A 24,117-nucleotide genomic window follows, 5' to 3' on the forward strand; every position below is an offset into this window, starting at 1 on the left:
CTACCAGGCCTGACACGTAGGAAAACAGGCAGCTATGTTTAGATGTCGACGTAGGGTCCTGATGAGTGCTGTTCCATGAGAAGTGGGCAGCGGTTTAATACAGGCAGCGAGTTCGACGGCTAAGATACACAAAGGCTAATTCTTGGCTAATCCTCTCAACCCTGCACGGCCTAAGCCCCCGACTTACCCTGCTTTGTTACTGTGACTGTGTTTGTGTTGTTGTGTGCGATTTAGGAGTGAGGTTGTGGTTAATGCTGAACTCTGAGGACGACAACACACACACACACATGCATGTCTGCTATCAGTAACCCAATGGCATAATCGCAGAATCACAGCTCATGCAGAATCCCTCTGCAGATTTCGGATAACACATGCATTTGCTTACACACACTCACACACGTATGAAACGCAAACACAAACGGGAAGCACAGATCATTTGACTGGTCATGCAGCTTGCACTCATGCCAGGTTTCATTTGGAAAGACGCTCCAGACATTACCTACCAGCCATCTGCTTTCCCTCTTCCTCATTTTTGCTGCTTCTTCTTCTTCTTCTTCTTCTTCTTCTTCTTTTTATCCACCCTACCTTGTCTTGTCTTCAACCTCGTTCTCCCTCTTGATTTATTATTCTTCTGTCTTATATAATTAAACGTCATTCCTTTCTAACAATCCATCATTCTCCTCATCACTCCAATGTGAGTCCTTTACTTCTCTGCCTGTCTGTCTGTCAGGAAAACATTTCTCCTGGCCCTTCTGAACTTTCTCGCCTTTCCTCTCTCTCCCTCTCTCTATGTGTGTGTGTGTGCGTGTGTGTGTGTGTTTGTGCGTGTGTGGGTGCCACACTTCAAGGGCCTAACAGATCAAACCAGGCCTGTATATCTGGAGGACAGTGTGTGCCTTGGCCACATCCTCACTCTGCTCTGGGCTACTCTGTCTGGGCTTGATAACACTGCTTTGCACAGCCACACACACACACACACCCACAGACTTACTCACAGGGTGTGTGTCATTGCGTAGAATGTGTGATTGGGAAACACTATTTCTCCATATGGGCATTGTGCTCTATGTCTAACAGCTATGCACCCTCCCTGCTCCATTGTGTCTCCACAGATCCATAACAAATCACCATGAACCAGGAAGCCGGGACCTGCACGCTCACTTAGGTGCCCCTCCTCCCCTCATCTCCCCCAAACCTCCACAACCACCGGGCGAACACCACCGTCCACCTCCCACCACCCTGTGGAACCCCGCATCTCTCATAGAAACAACCTCAGATTCCAGACGGAACCACGAGCCCTCAGGGATGGGACACTACGAGCTCAGTCGGCTGCCCCCGGGCCTCTCCAAATTTGAGGACGGAGCCCGTAGGAGAGACGGGGCAGCAATGGAGAAGTACACCCAAATGAGAGGTCCTCCGGGCCTGACAGAGCCCAGCACATTCCTTGCTGATCTGGAGAAATCCACACAGTCCTTCTTCAGCCAGCAGAGGTCATCGCTGTCGCTGTCCAGCCAGTACGAGCTGGAGGGAGCTGTGAAAGGCAACGCTGGACAAAAGAGCTTTCAGGGACACCCAGGGCACAGTAGACACGGACAAGGGCTAGGACAAATCACCGGGTCAGGGACGGGACAGGTAGCTACACCGGGAACGGGCCCAGAAACCACGCTGATCTACGATGAGTACCTTCAGCAGCACCGGCGGCCAATCAGCAAGCTGGACCTGGAGGAGAAGAGGAGAAGGGAGGCGAGAGACAAAGGTAAAATAGGTCTATTGTTACCTACCCTCTCACATGCTAGTCACAGCACGGTTAATGTGATAAATCAACTTTAAGAGAATTTAAGTGCAGTATCAGTAAATGCGTTTGTGTCTGCTGCAGGTTATTACTATGAGCTGGATGACTCGTATGATGAGAGTGATGAAGAGGAGGTGAAAGCCCATCTCAGGAGAGTGGCAGAGCAGCCCCCCCTCAAACTGGATGACTCCAGCGAGGTAAAGCACACCTGCCAGCACACACATGTCTCCTGTGCCTTCCATGATGGAAGCACACACAAGCACTTGGATTAAACATTGCAGTAATGTGATGTTTTTTTTTTTTTTGCTTCTCTGAGCAGAAAGTGGGCTTTTTGGGAGTGTTCGGCCTGACCACGGCGGGCCGGCGGGACGAGCTGGTGCAGCAGAAGAAACGGAAGAGGAGGAGGATGCTCAGGGAGCGCAGCCCCTCTCCACCTGCATCGCAATCAAAACGCACTCCTCCTCCCCCCCAACTCAGCACGCGCTTCACCCCGGAGGAGATGGACCGAGCGCCAGAGCTGGAGGACAAGAAGCGGTTCCTCACCATGTTCAAATTGTCCCATGTCACTGTGCAGCAGAGAAAAGGTAAAAGGAGTTTGTAGTGACCTGATGTGTGGACTAGTGTTATCAGCATTTTGATTTTGTTTGTTTTTTAATCTGTCTGATTAGCATGACATAAATAAGCCTAGTTTGATTCCATTGAATCCCAAAACATGTCCCAGTCTCTTCAATCTTGTGATCTCTGGTGTCACATGCAGCAAAAAGATTTAACTGGACGGCTATAGAGACCAGTCCAGTGTCTGAGTCTACAAGAAGATGGTCTGTAACTCTCACCAAGTTACTTTCTGAAGAAAACATTCTGATCCAAATAAACATTCACTAATTTTGAGAACATGGCTAAAACATCTGGACCTGCAACCTTAAAAGATTCTCCCTCTCCTGATGATCACAGCAGCTACATTTGCAACATCACCTCCAATTTTGACGATAGACAAAGATATACAAATTTAACTCAACATTAGAATCATAAAAACATTTTCAGTCCTTTGTGCTGTACGCACATGTGTGCTTAAGTCAAACGTTACAGTTTGACTTCACTGTTCAGGTCATGGTTGGGGTCGGAGACGATAGTGTTGCTCTCTAGCCGTTTTGTTGTTACAGGAGCCACATTAATTAGTGTAATAATTAACTGTTTGTGAAGAAGCCTCTTAGCTACTCTTAATTAAATAAACCGCTTCTTACTTACTGTTTAAGTAATGAGTTCATGTGCTTTGATGGATCCTGATAAATACTTAACAATAATAATAATAAAACGTTGTCTTTAAGGATTGCATAGCAATGTTTCAGTAAGGTAGCTAGAAACCACTACCTCATGGAACTGACCTGGTGCCTTTTACATTCCACTCAGCATTGCTCCATTACTCATATCATGGCTCTGTTTTTTTTTAATTTCAGCAGAGAAAGACTGATCACATGTTCAGAATCAGAAATACTTTATTGATACCAGGGGGAAATTGTGTTTGTTACAATTACTCCATGCAAGAGTAGAAGTATAAGCACAAAAAACATGAAATATATACAATATGTGCTTTCTTTTAGCTTTTAGAGAGCTTCTTGACTCTGCACTTCAGAGCTGTGCCTTGTTGTTATGAGCATGTTGAATCAAGCTTTGAAAAAACATAGTGGGTGCAGCATGTGTTAAACAATGTATTTGTAATTCAATGCTTTGCATTGCCTTAAAAAGGTTGAGGTGGTGTCAAGCATGCAGCTACACACTCACACGCACACACAAACACACACACTCACTCACGCGCACACACACACTTCACTGGAGAGGAATTGGGAGCAGCAGCAGTGTGTTTCGTTACCATCTAAACCTTCTTGATTTACTGTTTGCTGCCTACAGAGGGCAGTGCACAGACCACAGACCTACAAACATGCAACTAGGAAGCATCACTGCTTATGGAATTGTTAGATACATGCAGACAGGACTAATGCTACAAAGGTTTTACATATTGTTCTTTATCTCTGTCTCTCAGATAATGAAAAAGTGGTGGAGCTGCTTCATGCCATTAAAGAAAAGAGTGTAACCCTTGATACCATCAGACATGCCACTCATCCACTGTGTAAGAGCCCCTCAGCTCAGATCACAGGTGAGACACTTACTAAGGAACATAAACATGCACATTTGCTCAAGTAGTCTATTGGGTGAGAGGTTTATTCAGTTGTATAGGAGATGCATCTAAGGAGCAAATGTTTCTAATAGCAGTGTTTGTAGGTAATGAAGATCTTGACCTCATCTTGACTCAACATGTGTTCAAATGATTGCAGATTCTACCTTTGCCCAGCCTCCCTCTGAATCAGAGGACCTCAACAACGTCAGACCACACAGCCCCTCCTCGCATTGCCCAGCGTCCCCCAGTGGCCACCCGAAACCCCTCGGGGACACATTAAGACCAAAGGAACCCCCTTCTCCAGCTGTCTACCCAGACAAGGCCCGGGGGCCCAGCGAAGCACCAACCTCTAAGAGGAGCTCCAGTCTGCTCAACAGCTTGCGGCCCGCGCTCCCCCACCAGGCGAAGGAGGTTCATCACAGCATCAACGGACGCACCAAACCCTGGGACAGCTTCACCCCGGAAGAGTTTGCTCAGCAATTCCATGATTCTGTGCTTCAGTCCACTCAGAAGTCGCTGCAGAAACACAAAGGTGAGAGATATGTTTGCAAAGGTGACTAATGAGCAGCAGAATGATGCTGAGGTGCAACCTCCAGGTCTGCCAGTATCTACTGTAATCTTTTAAAGTACAACACGCCATTCATAAATGGCAGATTTTCTTCAAATAACAATTTTGTTTAAAATATTTTTTCAAGAAATTATTCTGTAAGCATCAAACTTATAAGTCCTTAAGGATATTACTTGCAATTATTTTTTATCATTAATCAATCACTTTGTAAATTAATAGATTCACAGTTTTCTGTATCAAATGTTCAAAAACCACAAAAAAAGGCTTCTGCATGATAAAAGGCTTAAACAATCAATATATAGACTATTTTGTTGTCTTGATTTTAGTTTTCTGTATTCAATATATAAGAAAGGATAAATCCATTCCTCTCTGCCATCTTGTCCTCTAGGTGGAGCCCCAGGGATGTCGGAGTCGTCCCACCTCCAGGAGTCGTCCGTTCACTACAACATTCCAGAGCTGCAGAGCGCCCCTGGCCGACCGCCACCACCGCCACCGCCACACTCACAGGCTCACTCCAATGCACATCCATTTCCACATCCGCTCTCGCACCCTCACCTTCAACCCAACGGGCAGCACTTCTCAGTGCCGCTGCAGCGGGAGGCGCCGGGAGCGAGAGAAGACCTCTCTGGTCCAGAGGACTCTGAGGAAGAGGAGGATGAGGAGGAAGAGGAGGCTCCTGCCTCCAAGTGGCGGGGAATTGAATCTATATTTGAAGCTTATCAGGAATATGTAGAAGGTAAGAGACCACACTGAATAGGCAGTGATTGTATTAACTTGCTGCTGCTGTAAAAACCTCAGGCCTTGTTTTCTCCATAAAACGTATTACATCACTTTGCACTTCATGAATTAGTGCTTAAAAATAACTGGAGACTAAATACACAAAATGAAAAAATGTAACTCATAAAAGTAATTTTAAAAAAAAGCTAAAACACTGGTCTTCAGGTTGCTGTAGCATTCTCTTGTCACTAGAGGGTAGTATTTATCCTTTCCACACAGATCATTTATGTCCAAATATACTTAATTCTATTTAATCAGAGATTCTCATTGAGATTAAGATTCATTTTCTATGAGAGAATTGTGTCTTTGTTTTTTTTTGATAATGGGGAATGTCATCATAGTCAGTGGCAGACATGAACATTACTGCACAGTAGTTTTTCAGTTGGATGAAGACAGACTTCCTTTAATCCTCTACAAGAAGTGTTTAAGAATGATTTAATCAAGTGTTGAATGTTAGTCTAGAATATTAGTCTACTTGTAAACACAGTCTTTGAAAATACAACTGGAGAATTTAAGGATTTAATGGCAGGATGTTCAGAGATACTTGTGTAGGTGCAAAAAAAAACATGTACTTAAACTAGGAACTGATGTATAATCATGAGTTCAGGTAAAATAATGGATTTTTTCACAATAAGTATATAAGTCAAGGACAGAGACCATCTTTAAGAAAAATGTATTTGATCTGTGACATAGTCACTGTTGTATTTCAATCTATTCAGTCTGCTGCAGACCTTTTTACTGTCTTCATTTTTTTTTTATAGTTCTCTAACCCCTGTTGTGTTTTTGCTTTTTTCTTCTAGAGCAAAGTCTGGAGCGGCAAGTGTTGCAGAGCCAGTGTCGAAGACTAGAAGCTCACAACTACAACCTCAGTCTGACTGCTGAGCAGCTGTCTCATAGCATGGGGGTAAGATACACACACACACACACACACACACACACACACACACACACACACACACACACACACACACACACACACATACATCCCATAGACACGCACACACCCCACTGCTAGTGTGCGTCTATGACTTCTAATGTTTGCTTTTTTGATTTCCTTGTGCAAGTGTCTCTTGGGTAGCAAGTTGTTAGCATTGTCTACGTTCAGGCCCACATGCAAAGAGTAAACAAAATAGATCAACAACTACAAAGCTACTTACTGAAGTAACTATACCACTGGCAAGTCATTGATTGAAGGTTGATTTGCAGCATAGCAGGACCATTTCTGCACATTAATAGAATGTGCTGCTCTGTAATGTAGGAAGAAATCATATATATATAGTATCATATGTATAATCCCAGAACTAGAGACTTTCACTTTTAAAAATACATACATGCAATTCTTTATTTTTCTATTACTTTTTTCATTGTTGTATATCTGAAATCTCATCTTCATTCTTGTTGGTTTCTTTGTAATCTTATGTTTCCCGTCTTCCCTCTCTTCCTCTGTGGTTGTGCAGGAGCTGATGACCCAGAGACAGAAGTTGGCTTTGGAGCGGGAGAAGTTACAAACAGAGCTGGAGCACTTCAGGAAGTGTTTAACGCTGCCACAGACACACTGGCCGAGAGGCGGCCATTACAAAGGCTACCCTCCCAGGTGACCCCGACACGCCGACCTGATGGCGCCCGGGCCGCGGCCACCTCCCTTTTCAGACTTGACACCCAGAGTTTATTTTTCATAGCCTGGTACGCGTGGCTCTGCAGAGGAGAGCGTGGCAGGCTAGATAAGATGAGTGAATGAGCGGAGTGAATGGATTGATGAATGCACAGGAGACGGGAACATTCAGTGAAGGGCAGGCAGTCTTTGGATCGTGGCCAGCCAGGGCCGGCGCCACAAGCCACCAAACGTGTGCCAATGTAGCCAACCCCCTGTGATCAGCGTGAGTTCCGGGGGCAGGAGTACCTGCAGCTCAACACAAACACACATGCACCTGCTTCTCACACACTCTTCGGTCCCTGCGGCTCTATTGTTCGGTCCCTGCCTCCCTCACTGCCACATCTACAGACAATCCTGCCAATGAGGGAGCAGCTGCCCCAGGAGGGGCGTCGTCAACAGACGCCCAAACGAAGGCTCCTGGCCAGTCGGGACGGATTTTCATCACAGCGGCCACATGAGCTTTTGAACTGGAAATGCACTTACGAATAAAAACGCTGAAGAACTACCTGGTGGTACTGTGTTACAACAAAGAACTGCTCAACAATAGGGAAGAACTTAGAAAAATGCACATTTTTTTGGAAAGAATTAAGGAAATGTTTTATTTCGAAATAGAAAATTTGAGAATTAAGAATTTTAAAAGGTGCTTCAGCCTTGTATTGTATATAATATGAAGACTTAAAAAGAATTTTGTATGTTTTTATTACTTTAATCATTGTTCTTTTAAAAGAAAGCCTGCCATTTTTATATGTTTATGCTTTTTTGGGTTGGAAAAGGAAAAGCCTTGCTTTGAGTGTTTGTACTGCTGCTGGCCAGAACAGCTCATTCTGAGACATTTAGCAGAGTGAGAGCAAACAGGATACACGCCTCCTCTTCTCGTTCCTCTCTCCCGGCTCCGCGAAGCCGAGACCCAGCCACAGCCGCCTCAGCCGGACCCCTGAGCTCAGAGAAGCTCAGTCAGAGGTCCTGAGACATGGCTCCTGCCCTGTTACACCCCCCCCTTCCACCTCCTTCACAGCAACATGTCTCTGTTTGAATCACCGTTTCAACAGCTCCTCCTGTCGGCTTCTCTGCTGCTGACATTAGCTCCACATGCACAACTCGAGATCCAGTGACACATTCAGTTTTTCACTCACTCGTTTAGTTTCTAAAGACATGAAGAGTCTCTTTAAGCAGCCGCCTGATGAAAACTGGTTCTTGATGCTTTCTCTTAATGTCCGACCTTCACCTTCATTTCGACGTAATGTAGCATTGGACTGAAACAACACCAGGGTTTGCATAATGTTCCGCCTTTTAAGATGACAGGATGTAGTGCCAAAATAAAAATTACATAAATAAAATCGTAGCATCTCGGATTTTTTATTTAAAACGGAGTTGAAATTAGGTAGCCAAACATTCAAACCACAACGGCCATCTTCCACTTCTGAATATCACACTCCTCCTTTTCCTAATATCCCCCATTTTTTTAGAACCCTCGCTACCCAAAGTTGCCAACAAGTTACATATAAACTGGAAATCACAAAGTCAATTCAAACTGGGTTTTTCCTAGTACATATACAAACAAAAAGGTTTGATTTACCTGGTCTCTAACCTGTTTACAACCCATCTGCCCTCCTCCTGATTCTGCTCGTTTCACACTGACACTCTGTCCCCTCACCTCATGGTCCTATGTGGGATTGTAAACCCAAGAGCTTATCTACTCCGGGTATAGATTATACAGATTTCCTCTTTTTTAACTAAAAAGAAATTTGAAAATGTGCAAACAGTTAACTTATAAAAGACTAAGGCACAATTTAGTTACTACTTAAGACTTACCCCATACTTAAAACATAGGATTTACAAGTGCCTCAAGAATTTGGGAGCATGTGAATGCGTGGCAGTCCTCATGGACATTTTACACATAAAATTATAGATTAGGGACATTTCATATTGTCTTTGTCTCCTTTCAGATCTTGTGCATGTCAACGGGTACAGAATCCCTTTATCCGAAAGCATCTCCAAGAATCAATTTTATCATAACACATTTTTTTATGAATGAGGCCTCAGAGGATCAGAGGGATACGGTATAATCTGTCATTTTTACAGAGCAGAAAAGAGCTGAGAGCGCAGCCCACCAGTTAATGAAGGAGCACGCACACTGAGGGAAGCAGCCAATCAGCTGGGGAGGAAGGTGGCGTACAGCGAGCCCCGCTTACCCAGCATCCCCTGTGTCTCCAACCCACGCACGCCCATGCAGTAGCCCCCCTTACTCAGTGGAGGATGTCTAGATGCTGTGAAATCCTGTTTTTAAAATGTACTTGTTTGAATTCATTGTAATGTAATATATTCTTTGTTGAATGTAGTAATTAGGTATTTATGAATATATGGCTGTGATTTCAGACAAAAAAGAAAATAAAATATTTCAAAAATGTTAAATACCAACCTTTGTCCGTTTGTGGGTGCTGGTAGAATTATTTATTTCAGGAGGGCGAGACAACAAATCACACACGCTGCATAAATCAAAAAGCAAAGATTCCTGGAAGTTTTCATAAATAGGTTAACTTGGAACTTAAACATAACCCTGATCTGTATGGTGCCGGCTGATCGTAGTGGTAATGGAGGATCCTTTGTCGCGTTGGCATCGGATGGTGGTGGACCACGACCGAGGCGGCGGCTGATGATGGATCCTAACTGGCGTTGGCAGTGGACAATGACTGTGGACTATAGTGGATCCCAACTTGATGGTGGATCATGATCCTGCTGGCTGCTGACCAGAGACTATGATTGCTGCAGGACTGCTTGACATATTGTATTAAAGTGATCCTTCAAAATGTTTACCCTCATCAATGCTGCTAAAAACTTTAACCCCGATGATGTTTTCCTACACTTGACATCTATTGCACTTCTGTCCGTCCTGGGAGAGGGATCCCTCACATGTGGCTCTCTCTGAGGTTTCTACGTATTTTTACCTGTTAAAAGGGTTTTTAGTAGTTTTACATTACTCTTGCTGAGGATTAAGGACAGAGGATGTCACACCATGTTAAAGCCCTCTGAGACGAATTGTGATTTGTGAATATTGGCTATACAAATAAATTTGATTTATCGATCTTATCTAGTCACTGGTTTTAGATTGAAATACAGCCATCCTTGGTTAGAACTATGTTTAGGTGCTTGTCCATCCAACTTAAGACATTCACTTATGCACTGACCTCAAACTGGAGTTGGTTTGAGGTAAGTGCACTGTCCTCTAGATATTTACACAGGATCACGTAAAGAGGCAAATTTCTTAACTAGGGCTTAAACTAGTATTCTTAAAAAGAAATGATTGCCATGTATACTAAACAAAACATAAGATAAACATATCCACATACAATTATACATGCACAGAAATAAGAAATTGAAGAGAATAAAGAAGAGCATGTTCACCACTTCACATACACATAAAAACATTTATTATGTTACATTTTGAAACACAAATGCAAGGTGGTTGTTTTAACTTCTGACATTAAATTAAATAAGCACATTGCAAACAGCAGACGCATATAAAGCCTATATGCTTGTCAATATTTACAGATGGATGCGTTTCCCTTGAGAAGTGTAACCCCTTAAAAAACCCAGGTGGAAAACTCTTCTCCTAGGTCCAAAGCTTTGTCCCCAGCTGTCCCACATCAAGGGGACGATATTCAAACTTCAGCATGATTTAAACTAGTGGATCAATAGTCCGTTGACTGTCCTTTACTGGAAGCAGGCTGCATATTGGAACGTAGCTTGTACATAAAGTTAAGAGAGTCGAGGAAAAACGATCGAATGGTGTTGATCTCCATCAGAGTCAGGTTGTCCAGCTACAGAGGGAAGGACGCAGAGAGACAGGAGACAATGTTAGTTTTATAACAAGCAAATATCAAATTTTAAATTTATTCTCTAATGACTGTGATGAATGTTTGAGCTCATGTGCTCCTGCTATTAAATATTACAGTGAATCAGAGGAAATAAATAATAAAAATAAGAGGAAAATCCTAAATATTTTGAGACAATCGCTCAGATTAAGAAAGAATGAAAGCGTTCCAAGGTTAAACTTAACCTCATGAATGTTCAGAGCTGTTTGTCAGATTCCATGTGTGTAAAGCTCGGTTACAAATATCCAAGCACTGCATCTAATATTTTTTAAGTATCAGAGATTCACAGGTTGATTACTCATGAAATGGTCTTTTACATGTCAGAAAAAAAGCCTTTTCCCAAAGCAACATGTTCATATTGCTTGTTTGTTAGACCTCACATCCCAAAACCAAAACATTAAGACTTAACCATCACAGCTGAGAAAGAATACCAGCAAATATTTTTGCTTAAATGTTTAATCAATAAGGTTTATGTTGTCAAATAAACAAATTATTTGACCGTTTTTTTTCAGTTCCACAATATCTTACTAAGTTATAATGTTATTGGAACTGTGTAATTTAAGTGAAAGGTACAGAGCCTGCCTCTTGTGGTCAGTGGTACCTTGGCATGAGCCTCTTGCTGACTGATGAAGCTGTCGGCGGACAGGCGGAGTTTTGCAATGCGCGTGTCCCAGATGTCTTTGACCAGCGTGCGGATCTCATCTGCCTTAGGAATATTATCTGACGCGCTGCAGAAACATACAAACCGTTACGTGAGCTAGAGCGCCAAATACAAGGAGGACAATGGACGTGACTCGGGTTTCTATGACTCACTGGTTCAGCAGCAGTTTGGTCAGCTCCATGTAGTACGGACTGGGAACAGGAGCAAACGTTCCCTCTTTCCTCTCAAGCTCTCGTATCTCCTCCAGTTTCTCTGCACATTGGAGCAGAACGAAATCACCACATGAAGCCAATCTGTTTATGTGTTTATAAATAAAGGTTTTTATGAGGTTTTTTGAATCCTCCTGCTTTGTGGTTGATAGTGGTTGATGTAAGGTTAGAAATTATTGAGGGATAAGGATACTTCCATGAAATCAGACACCAATAAAAGCATCATCCTTAAGAACGCCTGGTATAACATATTCCTCTGTGCTATAGTGTCCAATTGTTTTCAAAAGGCAAAAAAAAATAAAGTTTGGGATTTAAAGGAAGCAAGAAATATAAAGAATAACACAAGCCCTATCCTGTAAATCTATAAAACTTGAAAATGTAAATAAACTACATATACATCAACATGAATCTTAACATTGACTTAAGGAAAATAAACTCACTGAACTGCCTTTGTGTGATTCTGAAAGTAATCCCTAATCTAATTTGTATTACAAATCATCCCATGTCTAGTTCAAATAGAGAAAAATATATTCCCAGTCACTGCTTTTTTAATGCATTTAGGGATTTACTTTTGGACAGATGATGTTAGTTTGGAAGTGTCTAAAAGGTGTGGAGAGGCAGGAAAATATATAGCCTCTTAAATCTCTGCAAGAACACAAATCATATAGAAACGTATTTGTGTGGTAAAAAAATAAACTAAAGCAAACACTGACTGGAACCTTATATACACAGTCTATGACTGGCACACCATAGTAGTACGTTTAATAATATTAAAAGTATATTAACAGGGTAACTGATTCTAAATGTGGCTTAGCAGCAGTCCTCTGCTTTGGAAGCCACCTGCATTTACTGTGCATGTACACGCAGATTATTATTTATTTGTTTTCAACTCTTACCAACATCCATCCACTCAGGAGGAACGATTCTGCACTTCTGTCTCTGTTTGAGGTTGAGAGCCAACCACACGGGGACCTCCACCGGCAGCCCAGGGTTGAAGGGGCCCAGGTCCCCCTGAAGACACAGGGACACACGTTACTGAGCAGAAAGGTTCCGGTTCACACACACACACAAGCCCCTGACTCCATCTTCACCAACACACAAGCTGTGTATAGAGGACCTGTGGGGTTATAGCTTGACGTGTGACTACAACACTGAGCTGCAGGGTAAATATTAACATTAGATTGCTCAGATTGGTTTACGCTCATTAGTTGGACTGTGTAAAATAAGGTGCTAACAAACAACGCATTTCCTCACCCCGATCAGATAGATCTTGTCCAGACTGAAGTTGGGAATGATCTTCACCGTCTCCTTCTCCGAGAGGAACTCCACCTCTGCAGGATCCATCGCGTCCGTGTGTCTTTACTGTTTCGCACAAACCTCACCGCAACACTGAGAAACGTTCCCGCGCTGCGAGAGGAACGGAAGCACGGCGTCGTCATCAACCGGAAGTGAGATGTCGTCAAAAAGTGAGCGGCGTTTAACGCGCTTTTACAATTTATTTCTGTGTCTCACTTTATGTTTCTAATCCCGTCAACACTGGAAATCTATTTTCTACATTCATTACAGTTTAAAGGCTGTTTGTTAAGAAACCGGTTGCCCTTGACAACACTGTCCGCTCCTTAAATGGTCTGACCCGGAAAGGTGGGTCATGTGATAGTAAAACAGTTGCATGTAATAACCGCTAGGTGGCACATATTGACCAAGTGATGAAGAGCACTGCAACGTTGATTCTATAAAACAATAGGTGAGGGTTTTTAGACGGTATTAGTTATTCACACGTGGATATATAGTTTCCATATAGTTACACTTTTATGTAGAAGAGTGTTTGAGACTGATGGAATAATTCATCGTTCACTGTGGTTGTCATACCACATTTACACCATCATAACAAGCATTCTGGCTCTCAGAATAAAAAGTTAAATGTTGAAGCTGAACACCCCCACATCCCCCTCCCCTTCCAAACATGACAACCTGTGGTAGCCTTCAGTTGTCATAAAACTCAAAAGATGTTTAGCTTGTCCAGTCTGGGCTACTGTAAAAAACGTGTCTGCCTCCGCAGAGAATGCACTCCCGATGTAAATATAAAGTATTTAAATATAAAGGGCCATTCTAGGGCAAAGAAAAAAAACTATTTTTACAATTTAGATAATTGCACTCAAGTGAAAACATCACTAGGATTATTTTATATTCGGTTTCTGCTAATAGATCCCTTTTACTTAAATAACACAGTTAACCTTTAAGTACTGTGGCTGGAAAATAGAAAGCTAATATTAAGAATTTGGAATCCGTATTTATATACACAATTGTGTAAGTAGGATTCATGTTGTAGATGCTCAATGTGAAGGCAGTTTTAAATACTTAAAATACTCTTCTGTGGCTTACTTTGTACCATCACATTTATTAAAGTAATTGTATGTTAATGACCATTGCTGTATACAAAATCTTTTTAAAAAGTAATGTTTCCCACTGAAATTTTGTCCATGTACTAAATTTTAGTGTTTTTTTGAAATATATATTGAGTTGCTTACTGTCTTTTTGTAATTAACCTCATTAGTTGGTGATCATTGACTTTTAAATTTTCAAGATTACAATTGTACATTTGTATCCTCTGTGCGTGAGACAACAGTTTAAGTTGTGATGAGCAGTCAGTTTTTTCATTGGAATATCAGGCCAGCCGTATTCTCTGATTACAACATACATGTAACAGGTCATTCATGTATCAGTTGACACAGCAGCAAAACCCTTAAATTAATCCTGGTCAAGCTATTTTATGCTATAAAAATATTAAAGGGACTCTTACCTTTGTTGCATTTTTACACTTTTTTTGGATAAGGTTAAATTTGTATTTTAACACTCTAAAATGCAAGACAGACCCACCAGGAGTAAAAACAAACAATTATTTCACTCTCATAATATTTAGTGAAAACTTCAACCAATAAAATTCTTCGGACCGAAGGACCTTATTGGCCGACAGACCTGTCTGTTTGCTGCATGGACATGCAGGTTTTCCGTCTGCTTCTTGTGGCGCATTCGGGCCCGCGTCATCAAGGCATGTGAATGTAAATGTATATAACTTACCGAATCCATTGCTTTGGTAAACAAAAACTCACGTGCGTGCGCGGAGGCAGTAGATTGTAAGTCTGCTTGTAAATAAAGTTTCTTCAAAAAAACACCGCGGATGGGAACGAGGGGGTGGGGCATTGGAGGAAGACGGGATGATTTGAATGTGCTGTAATTCTCAAATGCAACAAAGGTAAGAGTCCCTTTAACCAAACATGTTTTCAAACTTGTATCAACATTAGTGTCAAGGCAGTGGTCAAATACAGCCAGTGTTGGGGAGTAACGGAATACATGTAACGGCGTTACGTATTTAGAATACAAATTATGAGTAACTGTATTCCGTTACAGTTACAAATTAAATAGATGGTATTCAGAATACAGTTACATTGTTGAAATCAGTGGATTACATGACGGTACTTCTCTGTTTCACGAGTTTAATCACTGTCTCGTAAATCCACCGGAGGCAAAGCCCCCAGGAAGCAGCTGGAGACCAGGGCTGCCGTATGAGCGCCCGGGACCCCGGCGGCGTGAAGAAGCCTCACCGCGACCGGCTCGGGACCGAGGCTCTGAGAGAGTTCCGTCGCTACCAGAAATCTACGGAGCTGCTGATCCGCAAGCTGCCCTTCCTGCGCCTGATGAGAGAAGACCGACCTGCGCTCCCAGAGCTCTGCTGTCATGGCTCTGCAGGAGGCCAGCGAGGCACGCCGGGTTCACACCGGACGCTGAAGCGACGCTAAAATAATATCACCCGTTGACCCAGTAGTATAAAAGCATATAGTCACTTCTTGCTCCAACATTAACTGCAACAGCGTCCCAATTTAATGTCATCCATCTTCAAGAACTTCTCCGCTGTTTGCTCCATTCAATGTCGGGTGTGGAGGGTAAATTACGTATTCTCCGCCCCCCCCCCCTCTCTTTTTATCTTTATGATTGCTTGTGTGTCTGTATGGAGGGGCAGAGGGGGGCATTTAATAATGTGATCGGTCAAATTGGTAAATTTAAAACTCCAGGACAACAGAAGGGGAATACAAACTATGGGATGCATGCTTATAAATCATATAAAATATGTCATCAATATCGTTTAAAATCATTTTTCAGTGTGTTTCCTGGAGCGATACGCTCGCGTCAAGCTCAAACTAAAATAGACTCGACGCCGAAACGATCGTAGCACGGCGCGAGGCAGCCTTGGCACAGGGGGGGGTCCTTCAGCCTCTGGTGGGACCGGCACAGAGGTGGGAGTGGATGGGAGCCGGACATCCAGCGGCCCGCAGCATCGGTGGAGAGAGAGTTTAAACTGCTGCTGCTCCCCTGACTATAAAAACGCCGCAATCATACACTTAAAAAATGCAATACAAACCGGAAGTATTCCAAGTATTCAGAATACGTTACTCAGATAAGTTAATGTAATGGAATACGTTACAGATTACATTTTTGTGCATGTATTCTGTATTCTGTAACGGAATACGTTTTCAAAGTATCCTTCCCAACACTGAATACAGCAAACAAAATAATTTACTTAATGACAAACTCATAAGACTTTATAATTTCCACAAAAAGTTTCATTTTACATTCAGTTTATAAAGTCCCTGTAAAAATGTGATTTCCACAGTAATTTAATAAGTAATTAGCTCTTTCTAATTCATTCAAATCTCAAATAGTAATGTACTTCTGTACTAGATACATTAAAGTGGTCAATTAAGTATAAATAATATTACTATATCTAATTCTTAAAACAGCAAACAACAAAAATGCACACATCCCTGAGATCTGATTCAGTGGAGCTGTGAGCTAATCTTCAAAGCAACAATCAATCAATTTGATAATATTTCACTGAGACTGATGTTCTGAGACATGCATTATAGAAATGTTTGCATTAATGATTTAAAACTCAAATATTTTAAATCAACAACCTTCTGTTAGTGCATCCAGAGTGACTCCAGCTGCCAGGTTACTTTAAGTCCAATAATACAAAACCTTAAACGAGTCCTGGCTCTTTTTTTCTATGTAATCTATGTTTGTTAATTAGTTATTTTATTTTTAGTTATCAAATTTCACACAGACATCCTCAGGCTACACTTTGACATGGGGATTTTGCTTAAAGTTTATCAAAAAAGGAACATTTAATGAAGAACATTGTCATTAATCTCATATCTCAGGAGTTAAATAATCTATTTCTTTGATAATTTAGGACTTAATCTCTACGGTTACTGTCCCTACAATCTGAGAGGATAAATAGATCAAATAATCTAGAATTTAACTCTATGCGCATAACTATCAATAAACACAAACCATTGCAGAAAAAAATGCATTAAGTTCCATTCAAAAACAGAATCTCCTTCCCCACTTCAGCAGCACCTTGTAAAGGCGGACATATGCAAACAGTGCACATATGGTGCTTGCCCTTAAGAGATTTTGGCCAGACTGGTCAGGACTCCACATGCTCCCATCAGAGCTGGAACCTTCTGATGGAACAAAGACGACATGTTCAGCATTTATGTACATCTGTGCTACACAACAAGTAGCATCATGCACGCTGAAATGGCAGCAATATTTGTGTGTGTGTGTCCAGGTTGCTGTTGACTCAGGGTCTTAGCAGAGATCCAGGACGGACTTGTTGATCACGGGGTTGGTCCAGTCGTTCCTTAGGTCATCCAAGTGATTATCAAAGTCAATCAGATTTTCGTAGGACCTGCCCTCTAACAGTGCAGACGTGATCTTCTGTGCTTCGCTCCAGTCCTCAAAAGTTTCACTGGAAGAAAGATGACAAATCTGTTTTGAAATTGACACCAACAAAGATTCCTACACAAAGTAACATACAGTTTTTACTAAATACAAAGAATGAATGAAAGAACACAGGAAACTTTGAAGTCAGAAGCACAAAGACCATACAAGCCGGCAGTGAAAAAGTTCCCAGACACACTTACGAAGTCACTTCTCTGCTTTTCCACTTGTTTTCATGATGATCGTAGATGAGCACAATGGGCTCGAAACAGCTAATTGTTAATCGACTGGTGTCCACCTGGAAAAAAACAGAAGACATTTTGAGGCAACTAGATGTTGGTTAAATAACTGTTATGTACCACCTTATAAGACCAGGCAAGTGTGTGGCTTGTTTTAGGGAAATCATTTACAATTCATTTACTGTGTACTTGGCCATTGGCTAACCATTTATAGTAACACATTCTAGCACCTTACAGGCAGCCAATGAATGAGTTTTGTCTGTACATTGACATATAATTTTGTTTAACTCAGAAACTTACTTTGTGCATCCAACCCAATACCCTGTGCATGATGCTTTTCGTTATGTTATTATTAGATGGTGATAAAGTAAAAAAAAACAGCCAGTTTAAAAAAAAAAGTCTTGCTTCATGGAGGCACTAGTGAGAATCACCAACATATCAAACTTGTGAGGAAGCTGTTTAAGAGCAGTCTGTTCGGTACAGGAGCACATCAGACTGATGTTATCCCTTTCAGAATATTTGAACACAATGTTCAATCAATGATGAGCTGCAGCTAATCATTTAATCTCTGATTGCTGAGCCACGTGCTTGTAGTGACAAATAACTTTTTCAGGTTTTCAAACTCTAGATATTTCTATATACAAAAGAGATAAAAAGCAGTGGTTGCCTTGGAGACAGAAACAGACATTACTTGAGGTAAATGGGCAAAAACATGTAAAACCACCATTTTAGTCAATAAACACCAGTTGATATTTTCTATTACCATGACAATCGCTGCATCATGGAAGTTCTCACAAATCCTGGCAGCTACTTTTTCTGCTACTTGGTTAGGTCTGAAAGAGAGAGGATGGACACATTTATTAGTCCATCACATTTAAGGGGAGTTCGTGGCAAAGTTTTTAACTGGTTGTTTTCCTGAATCAGCTCGATGTAAGTTTAGATTTGTTTTTCTGTACCTTGAATCCTTTGTGCGTTCGTTGGCTTGATAATATCCAGCAATGACATATTTGTTTTCTTTACACCAGGTATCGATCTGAAAGAGGAGATGTGGAGCCAACATGGACAGTAAAGACAAACATGATCAGAGACCTATACTCAATACGCAGTTACACTGAAATAAAAACATTTGTTCACCAACTTAAAAAAACACTTCAATGAATCAAGTTTGTTCAAATTAAAGTCAACCAGTTATAAACACAATTAATAGCTTTAATTTGAAAAGTAAAAAATTTGAATTTTTTTTATTCTGTGTGATTAGGTACATGTAGCCGACTGTAATCTAAAACTGCTCTGGACTAAAGTTCTAGTGTGTAAGAGGTGATCTGTTGGCAGAAATTGAATATAAAATAATAATAGCAATGTTTTCACTCAGTGTGTTTAACCTAAATTGATTGAAATGTTTTCTTTAACCTATGGGTCCTTTATATTTAAATACTTTGTATTTACATCGGGAGCGGGTCCTCTCTACAGAGGCCACCATGTTTTTTACAGTGGTCCAAACTGGACAAACTAGACACCTTTTGAGTTTTTATGAAAACTCAAGGATACCACAGGTTCTCCTTCATGTTTCGAAGGGGAGGGTGAGGTGAGGGGTATTCAGCTGCAACGTGCCCCTTCACCACTAGATGTCACTAAATTCTACACACTCAACCTTTAATAACAGTTATAATCTCTACATTTTCTCAAATCTACTTTAGGGAGCTGTTGAATCAACTTTTTCTAGTGTTGATTCTTAATTGTATCAGCAGGTGCATTTGACATTTATTCATCTACAACCCAAAAAGTTGAATACAAAATGAAAGGGTCTCGTCTCACATGACAGTTTGTCATGTTGCAAGACTTCGCAGTACTCTTGTAGCAGACTGGTCTATCCAGTCCACTTGCAGCTGAGTGTATATTTAACTTGACGGACACTTACCAGTGTTAGAGCTACTTCCAGCATAGGAGCCAGAGCCAGAGTTCCATGGAACAGCGGCACGCAGTCCACGCACAGGACCGTGTCCCCGTGGCTGTCCTTCTTCCGGTCCTTGCTCCTCTCCGCCACCAGCAGCCCGTTCACCGCGCAGCACGGGTACTTGGCGGCGTGCAGCAGCATCTTGCAGTAAGCCTGGCTCGTCAGCTGAATGGGCATGTTGGCAAGACGATGTGCACAATGGCTGAGAGAGAGAAAAACAAAGACGGATCCAGGGGGAGCAGCAGCCGAGAGGAGGCTACACGCAGAGGAGGGGGTGCTGCTGTTAGCTGTAAGATCTTAACATGCCCGGAGAAGAGACCGCTTCCTGCCGCAACACGTGGTGGAAGCTGATCCTTGGAGCCTGAACACGAACGCGTCACAGCCACACCTGTCTGTTTATACTCTTCTCTAGAGATGAAGGAGTCCCGGGATGTCACAGGAGGAGAGAAGCTAATCTATCTTCTGCTCCGCAGCCCCGGTGGTGCCGTAGACCAGAGTGGAGAGACGTAAAGCGAGGTGAACTTCCCTCTTGCCGTAGCGGTTATTTCCTACCCGAGATGCTCGAAGATCCGCCCCCACACTACCTCTGATTGGCTTACTGTCCCAGCTTCCTCCTGCTGTAACCAATCACCGCGGGTTTCGTCTAAATTTAAACCAATCCGGGGCAAGGGAGAGCCGGGTTCTCGTCCATCTCGGGTGGGGGGGGGGAGACAATTCAAGCTTGTGGCCTAGTTTGACCTCGTTTTTGAAGATGACGTACTTCCGCTCACGTACTTCCGCTCCCGGTCGCAATCACACTTCCTTTTCGAGCAGCAGCGGACGGATCGAGGAAGAGAGAGTAGGTCGTTTTTATTTAACAACAGCAGCATCTTACTCAGCCGCTGGAAACGCACCGCACACCGCCCCCCAACACACTGGGACACCACACACACCTGACATGTGAGACGACGCGCTCGTTTTAACCGAATTGAGCAGAAATGTCCCGGTGACTTTGTCCGCGCCGAGCGGAGCTAGGACGAGCTAAGTGCCCGGCTAGCTGTCGTTAGCTTGTAGCATCATATTCCTGAAGGCAGGTGCACTGCGCAGACAGAAATCATTATAATGGCGTATGGATGTAGTCTCGCTCGGTGGTCTAAGGTTGTGTTAAACTCGAATGTCCCGGAAAACCCTCGTTTCTGTGCTATTTGTTTCTCTGGTGCTGTGACCTTGTGTGTGCGGCTAACGCTAACGCTAGCTGACATGTCGGCGGATGCGGTTTGTCTCAACATCAACAACTCGACTGACATGTTTACAGATAATACGATGTTTATCTTGCGTATGATGTGAACTAATTTCCTTTGATATAGTGGATTTAGACTGTCAACTGGTAGAACGTACTAATTTATAAACAGCAGTTCATACATATATATATATATATATATTCATACAATTGACCATTGTATGAATATGTTCCTAAAATCCTTATGTTTTCACGTCCCCTGTTGAAACTGGATCATTTTTTATTTACGATGTTAGAAAAGTTCGGCTGTGAGATCAATACTATTTGTAGGGATCATGTGTAAGCTAGCTGATAATATCTTTAATGAGTTTTTAAATGTCTGTCCTGTGACCTTCTCAGCAGAATGCTGGCCACCAGAGCTCTGAGTCTCGTCGGCAAACGTGCCCTCTCCACATCTGTCTGCCTACGAGGAGGACATGGTGAGTACCACTCCAAAGGACATTGGTCCTTTTCTATTTCTGACTGGTGATATAACAACAGATCCCGCTTGCGTCTCATAGCCACTGTTTGTGCTTTAGAAATGTGGACATTAATGATCACTGATGTGTCACGGATGTAGGTTTGATATTTTCTGGAAGCTGGTGACCTTCTTTCAAAAGCACAGATAGTTTTTAATCTCAAAAGGACATTTTCTTTGGACGTTTTTTTGTCCATCCTTTAATGCCAGTCTGACTGTTGCTATAGAAACAACCTAATTTCCCTCTCATTCCCCCAGTATCTCACCATAGCTGTGTACATTTTCCTCTCAAATTAGGTCAAAGAGAGGTCATATTTTGGACAAGTACTTTGAATGGAAGTGGCCCCTCCTCTTTACTCTGGCAATTTACTGATTATTTTACAGTGAATTAATTAGAGAGTGCCAGACACATATTTAGTAATACTGTAATATTTCTTTTAATATATTGTAATGTTGAATGATATCATTGGTGTGTGTATATTGGATACTAGGTCAGGACCAGGTGGCCAAACATCAAACCTGCAAATTTCATTGTGTGCCAGCAAAAGTGAACTTAATAAGTTGCTTTTGTATTCTGCAGGTGTTGCTAAGATCGAGGACTACGCTATGCCTGCCTACTTTGACAGGCTGGATAACCCCCTCCCGGACATCCGCTATGTGCAGAGCCTGACTGAAGAGCAGCAGTCCCTGAAGGACAAGGAGATGGGCTCCTGGGCTACACTCTCCAATGAGGAGAAGATTGCATGTAGGACTTGCTCTAATATTCACACTATTTAGTGGAACTGATTTTATCTCTCTGCTTCTGTCACTTAATCAATTTTTATACCACATGGCTTTGTGTGTTTCAACTTGTTAGTGTACCGCATCAGCTTCCACCAGAGCTTTGCAGAGATGAACCAGGGATCAGCAGAGTGGAAGTCTGTGGTCGCAGGGCTGTTGTTCCTAACCGGCTTCACTGGGTTCGTTGTGCTCTGGCAGAGAAAGTTTGGTAAGTATGAGAAATATGGCTGAAAAACAGAAGAATGAGGTTATTCTTTTAATTAGGCTTATTGCTTGACATATGTTATTTTCTGTCTGCAGTGTATGGACCAGTCCCACACACATTCTCACCTGAGTGGAAAGAGAAGGAGCTGCAGAGGATGCTCGACATGAGAATCAACCCGATTGAGGGATTCTCTGCCAAGTGGGACTACGAAAACAAGCAGTGGAAGAAGTAAAGGACCAAGAGGACAATAACTCATACTTGAAGACAAAAGCAGACCAACTCAATTCAAAAGAATACTTATATTTCTGTATTTATCACTTGTCACATACCTCAGATTGTGCATTTGGAAGACCTCTTCCTCTTATGGTCCTTGTGTATTATAGAAATGAGAATAAAGGTAAAATGATAAAACATAGTTGTGAGGAGTTTGACTTCTGCATTAATAATGTTTTACATTAAATAAGTTTATCAGTAATTTGGGGCAGTAGATTGAGGCAATTTTGATGTATTTTGCTCTAATAGAAGAAACAGCACATTATTACTTGATGCTTGTTATTTGAAAAATCCATATAGTCTATTTTGAATGGACTATATGACAGAATAATAGTATAGTGTTTGGTACCTTTAGCGCCCAAAAGGTTATCCTTAGAAGAAGAGGCAGCTTTGCATCTGTTTAAAAGATTGTTCATAAAGTTGCCACCTACTCAATCACCATCTTATGAACCAGTTAACCACTCAGGCTTTTGTGGCATTTGCAAAACTTGTATCTCAGACTAGTACCATTATGTGAGTGTCCATAGGTTTACACACAAACCTTCCCATGCAGGGATCTCAAGATGACTACAGAACTATTTGGGTTTATATCAGGTATATTTCTTGGGGCTGATGAAGATTTAAGTTGATATTTTAATTTTCAATTGTGATGTCAACAGTGCATTGACTTGAAAGCATAAATATATTTATTTGCCGTAACAGGGGCAAAGGCCATTTCAACTGACAAATGACAAACTTCTACTTCATGATAGACATTTGAACATGTGTTGGTGTCACCCTGGGTTCTGTGACTGACGGTATTTCCACCCATTGAATCTTACTGTAAATTCAGCTAGTGTATATACACAGGCAAGTTCCTATATCGGTCAGGAGGGGGCACTATATACATTTGCAAACTTTCACATCTTCACAAACACTTCACCCAAAACTCTCAACATTTTCCAGTCCGAATAGTGTCATTTACAAAATGATTGCTTTCTCTATATGATAACTTCACATTTTCCCTGATCCAGCAGCACATTCAGTGTCCATGGCATTTACAGTTTTATCAGTTTTGCTTCTAGTTTGTTACTGAGATTAAGCAAAATCTACTAAACAGATTTCCATTCAATTTGGGACATGCCTCAAAGAACTCGCTCAAATTTTGTCTGGATCCGGATCAATTGCAGTTTCTTTTTTAGGTTAAAAAAAAACACATTTCCAGCTGCATTTAACATTTTCAGCTAATTCTCAGGGAATAATTCCTGGAGACTGCTATCTATGAGTCTGTACAGTTTGCAGCAACATTGTAGAATTTAAGGTGACTTGGTCGGTGCTCTACTGAGTGCTCATCTTTATATGACCTTTTCTATCAATATAGCAACTTCAGACCCCTAGTTTCAAATGAAGGGATAGTGTCTTTGCAGCAAAACTTTAAATAGGCATTTAATGGGCATTAGATGGCGG

The 24,117-nt window shown here is 41.9% G+C and overlaps 4 protein-coding genes across 6 annotated transcripts in view; 2 read left to right on the plus strand and 2 right to left on the minus strand.

Moving 5' to 3' along the window:
- The window catches only part of gse1b (Gse1 coiled-coil protein b), a 173,272-nt gene extending 165,806 nt beyond the window's left edge, over positions 1–7,466 (plus strand). For both annotated transcript variants that reach the window (XM_061068828.1, XM_061068829.1), the window contains 8 exons: positions 1,110–1,753; positions 1,874–1,986; positions 2,109–2,373; positions 3,828–3,941; positions 4,120–4,494; positions 4,919–5,266; positions 6,108–6,211; positions 6,765–7,466. In XM_061068828.1, the coding sequence (XP_060924811.1) occupies positions 1,110–1,753; positions 1,874–1,986; positions 2,109–2,373; positions 3,828–3,941; positions 4,120–4,494; positions 4,919–5,266; positions 6,108–6,211; positions 6,765–6,905 (2,104 nt within the window). In that variant the 3' untranslated portion in view covers positions 6,906–7,466. The remainder of the gene's footprint in view (positions 1–1,109; positions 1,754–1,873; positions 1,987–2,108; positions 2,374–3,827; positions 3,942–4,119; positions 4,495–4,918; positions 5,267–6,107; positions 6,212–6,764) is intronic.
- A 2,963-nt stretch (positions 7,467–10,429) lies between these two features.
- gins2 (GINS complex subunit 2) lies at positions 10,430–13,102 on the minus strand. Its single transcript, XM_061068807.1, has 5 exons — positions 12,958–13,102; positions 12,600–12,714; positions 11,647–11,746; positions 11,435–11,561; positions 10,430–10,779 (listed from the first exon to the last, which is right to left on the minus strand). The coding sequence occupies exons 1-5, from the start codon at positions 13,045–13,047 to the stop codon at positions 10,651–10,653; spliced, it is 561 nt and encodes a 186-aa protein (XP_060924790.1). The 5' UTR covers positions 13,048–13,102; the 3' UTR covers positions 10,430–10,650.
- Positions 13,103–16,274: 3,172 nt separating this feature from the next.
- emc8 (ER membrane protein complex subunit 8) lies at positions 16,275–20,203 on the minus strand. The gene is made up of 5 exons (XM_061068207.1): positions 19,642–20,203; positions 18,680–18,756; positions 18,487–18,556; positions 17,688–17,782; positions 16,275–17,512 (listed from the first exon to the last, which is right to left on the minus strand). Exons 1-5 carry the CDS (start codon positions 19,852–19,854, stop codon positions 17,353–17,355), a joined length of 615 nt encoding a protein of 204 aa, XP_060924190.1. The 5' UTR covers positions 19,855–20,203; the 3' UTR covers positions 16,275–17,352.
- A 247-nt stretch (positions 20,204–20,450) lies between these two features.
- On the plus strand, positions 20,451–22,809 carry LOC132998423 (cytochrome c oxidase subunit 4 isoform 1, mitochondrial). 2 transcript variants are annotated; one of them, XM_061068066.1, is made up of 5 exons: positions 20,451–20,515; positions 21,299–21,375; positions 21,994–22,158; positions 22,270–22,401; positions 22,494–22,809. In XM_061068066.1, exons 2-5 carry the CDS (start codon positions 21,300–21,302, stop codon positions 22,628–22,630), a joined length of 510 nt encoding a protein of 169 aa, XP_060924049.1. In that variant the 5' UTR covers positions 20,451–20,515; position 21,299; the 3' UTR covers positions 22,631–22,809. The 2 variants fall into 2 exon arrangements, with proteins under 2 accessions (XP_060924049.1, XP_060924048.1); XM_061068065.1 differs by having other exon boundaries at positions 20,453–20,515; positions 21,296–21,375.
- The last annotated feature ends 1,308 nt before the right edge of the window (positions 22,810–24,117 follow it).

The sequence above is a fragment of the Limanda limanda genome, chromosome 3, assembly GCF_963576545.1.
Source record: "Limanda limanda chromosome 3, fLimLim1.1, whole genome shotgun sequence".
In the NCBI taxonomy this organism is placed as follows: domain Eukaryota; kingdom Metazoa; phylum Chordata; class Actinopteri; order Pleuronectiformes; family Pleuronectidae; genus Limanda; species Limanda limanda.

What these genes read in the sequence shown, in the direction of transcription:
- gins2 (XM_061068807.1), bottom strand. Translation starts at nt 13,047, where the DNA reads ATGGATCCTGCAGAGGTGGAGTTCCTCTCGGAGAAGGAGACGGTGAAG. An exon ending in TCCTGAGTGGATGGATGTTG is followed by an intron (nt 11,747 to 12,599) that starts GTAAGAGTTGAA and finishes TCCAATGTGCAG; the next exon opens with AGAAACTGGAGGAGATACGA. An exon ending in ACCAAACTGCTGCTGAACCA is followed by an intron (nt 11,562 to 11,646) that starts GTGAGTCATAGA and finishes ATGTTTCTGCAG; the next exon opens with CGCGTCAGATAATATTCCTA.
- emc8 (XM_061068207.1), bottom strand. Translation starts at nt 19,854, where the DNA reads ATGCCCATTCAGCTGACGAGCCAGGCTTACTGCAAGATGCTGCTGCAC. An exon ending in TGGAAGTAGCTCTAACACTG is followed by an intron (nt 18,757 to 19,641) that starts GTAAGTGTCCGT and finishes CTCCTCTTTCAG; the next exon opens with ATCGATACCTGGTGTAAAGA. An exon ending in GAACGCACAAAGGATTCAAG is followed by an intron (nt 18,557 to 18,679) that starts GTACAGAAAAAC and finishes TCTCTCTTTCAG; the next exon opens with ACCTAACCAAGTAGCAGAAA.
- LOC132998423 (XM_061068066.1), top strand. Translation starts at nt 21,300, where the DNA reads ATGCTGGCCACCAGAGCTCTGAGTCTCGTCGGCAAACGTGCCCTCTCC. An exon ending in CTGCCTACGAGGAGGACATG is followed by an intron (nt 21,376 to 21,993) that starts GTGAGTACCACT and finishes TGTATTCTGCAG; the next exon opens with GTGTTGCTAAGATCGAGGAC. An exon ending in GCTCTGGCAGAGAAAGTTTG is followed by an intron (nt 22,402 to 22,493) that starts GTAAGTATGAGA and finishes TTCTGTCTGCAG; the next exon opens with TGTATGGACCAGTCCCACAC.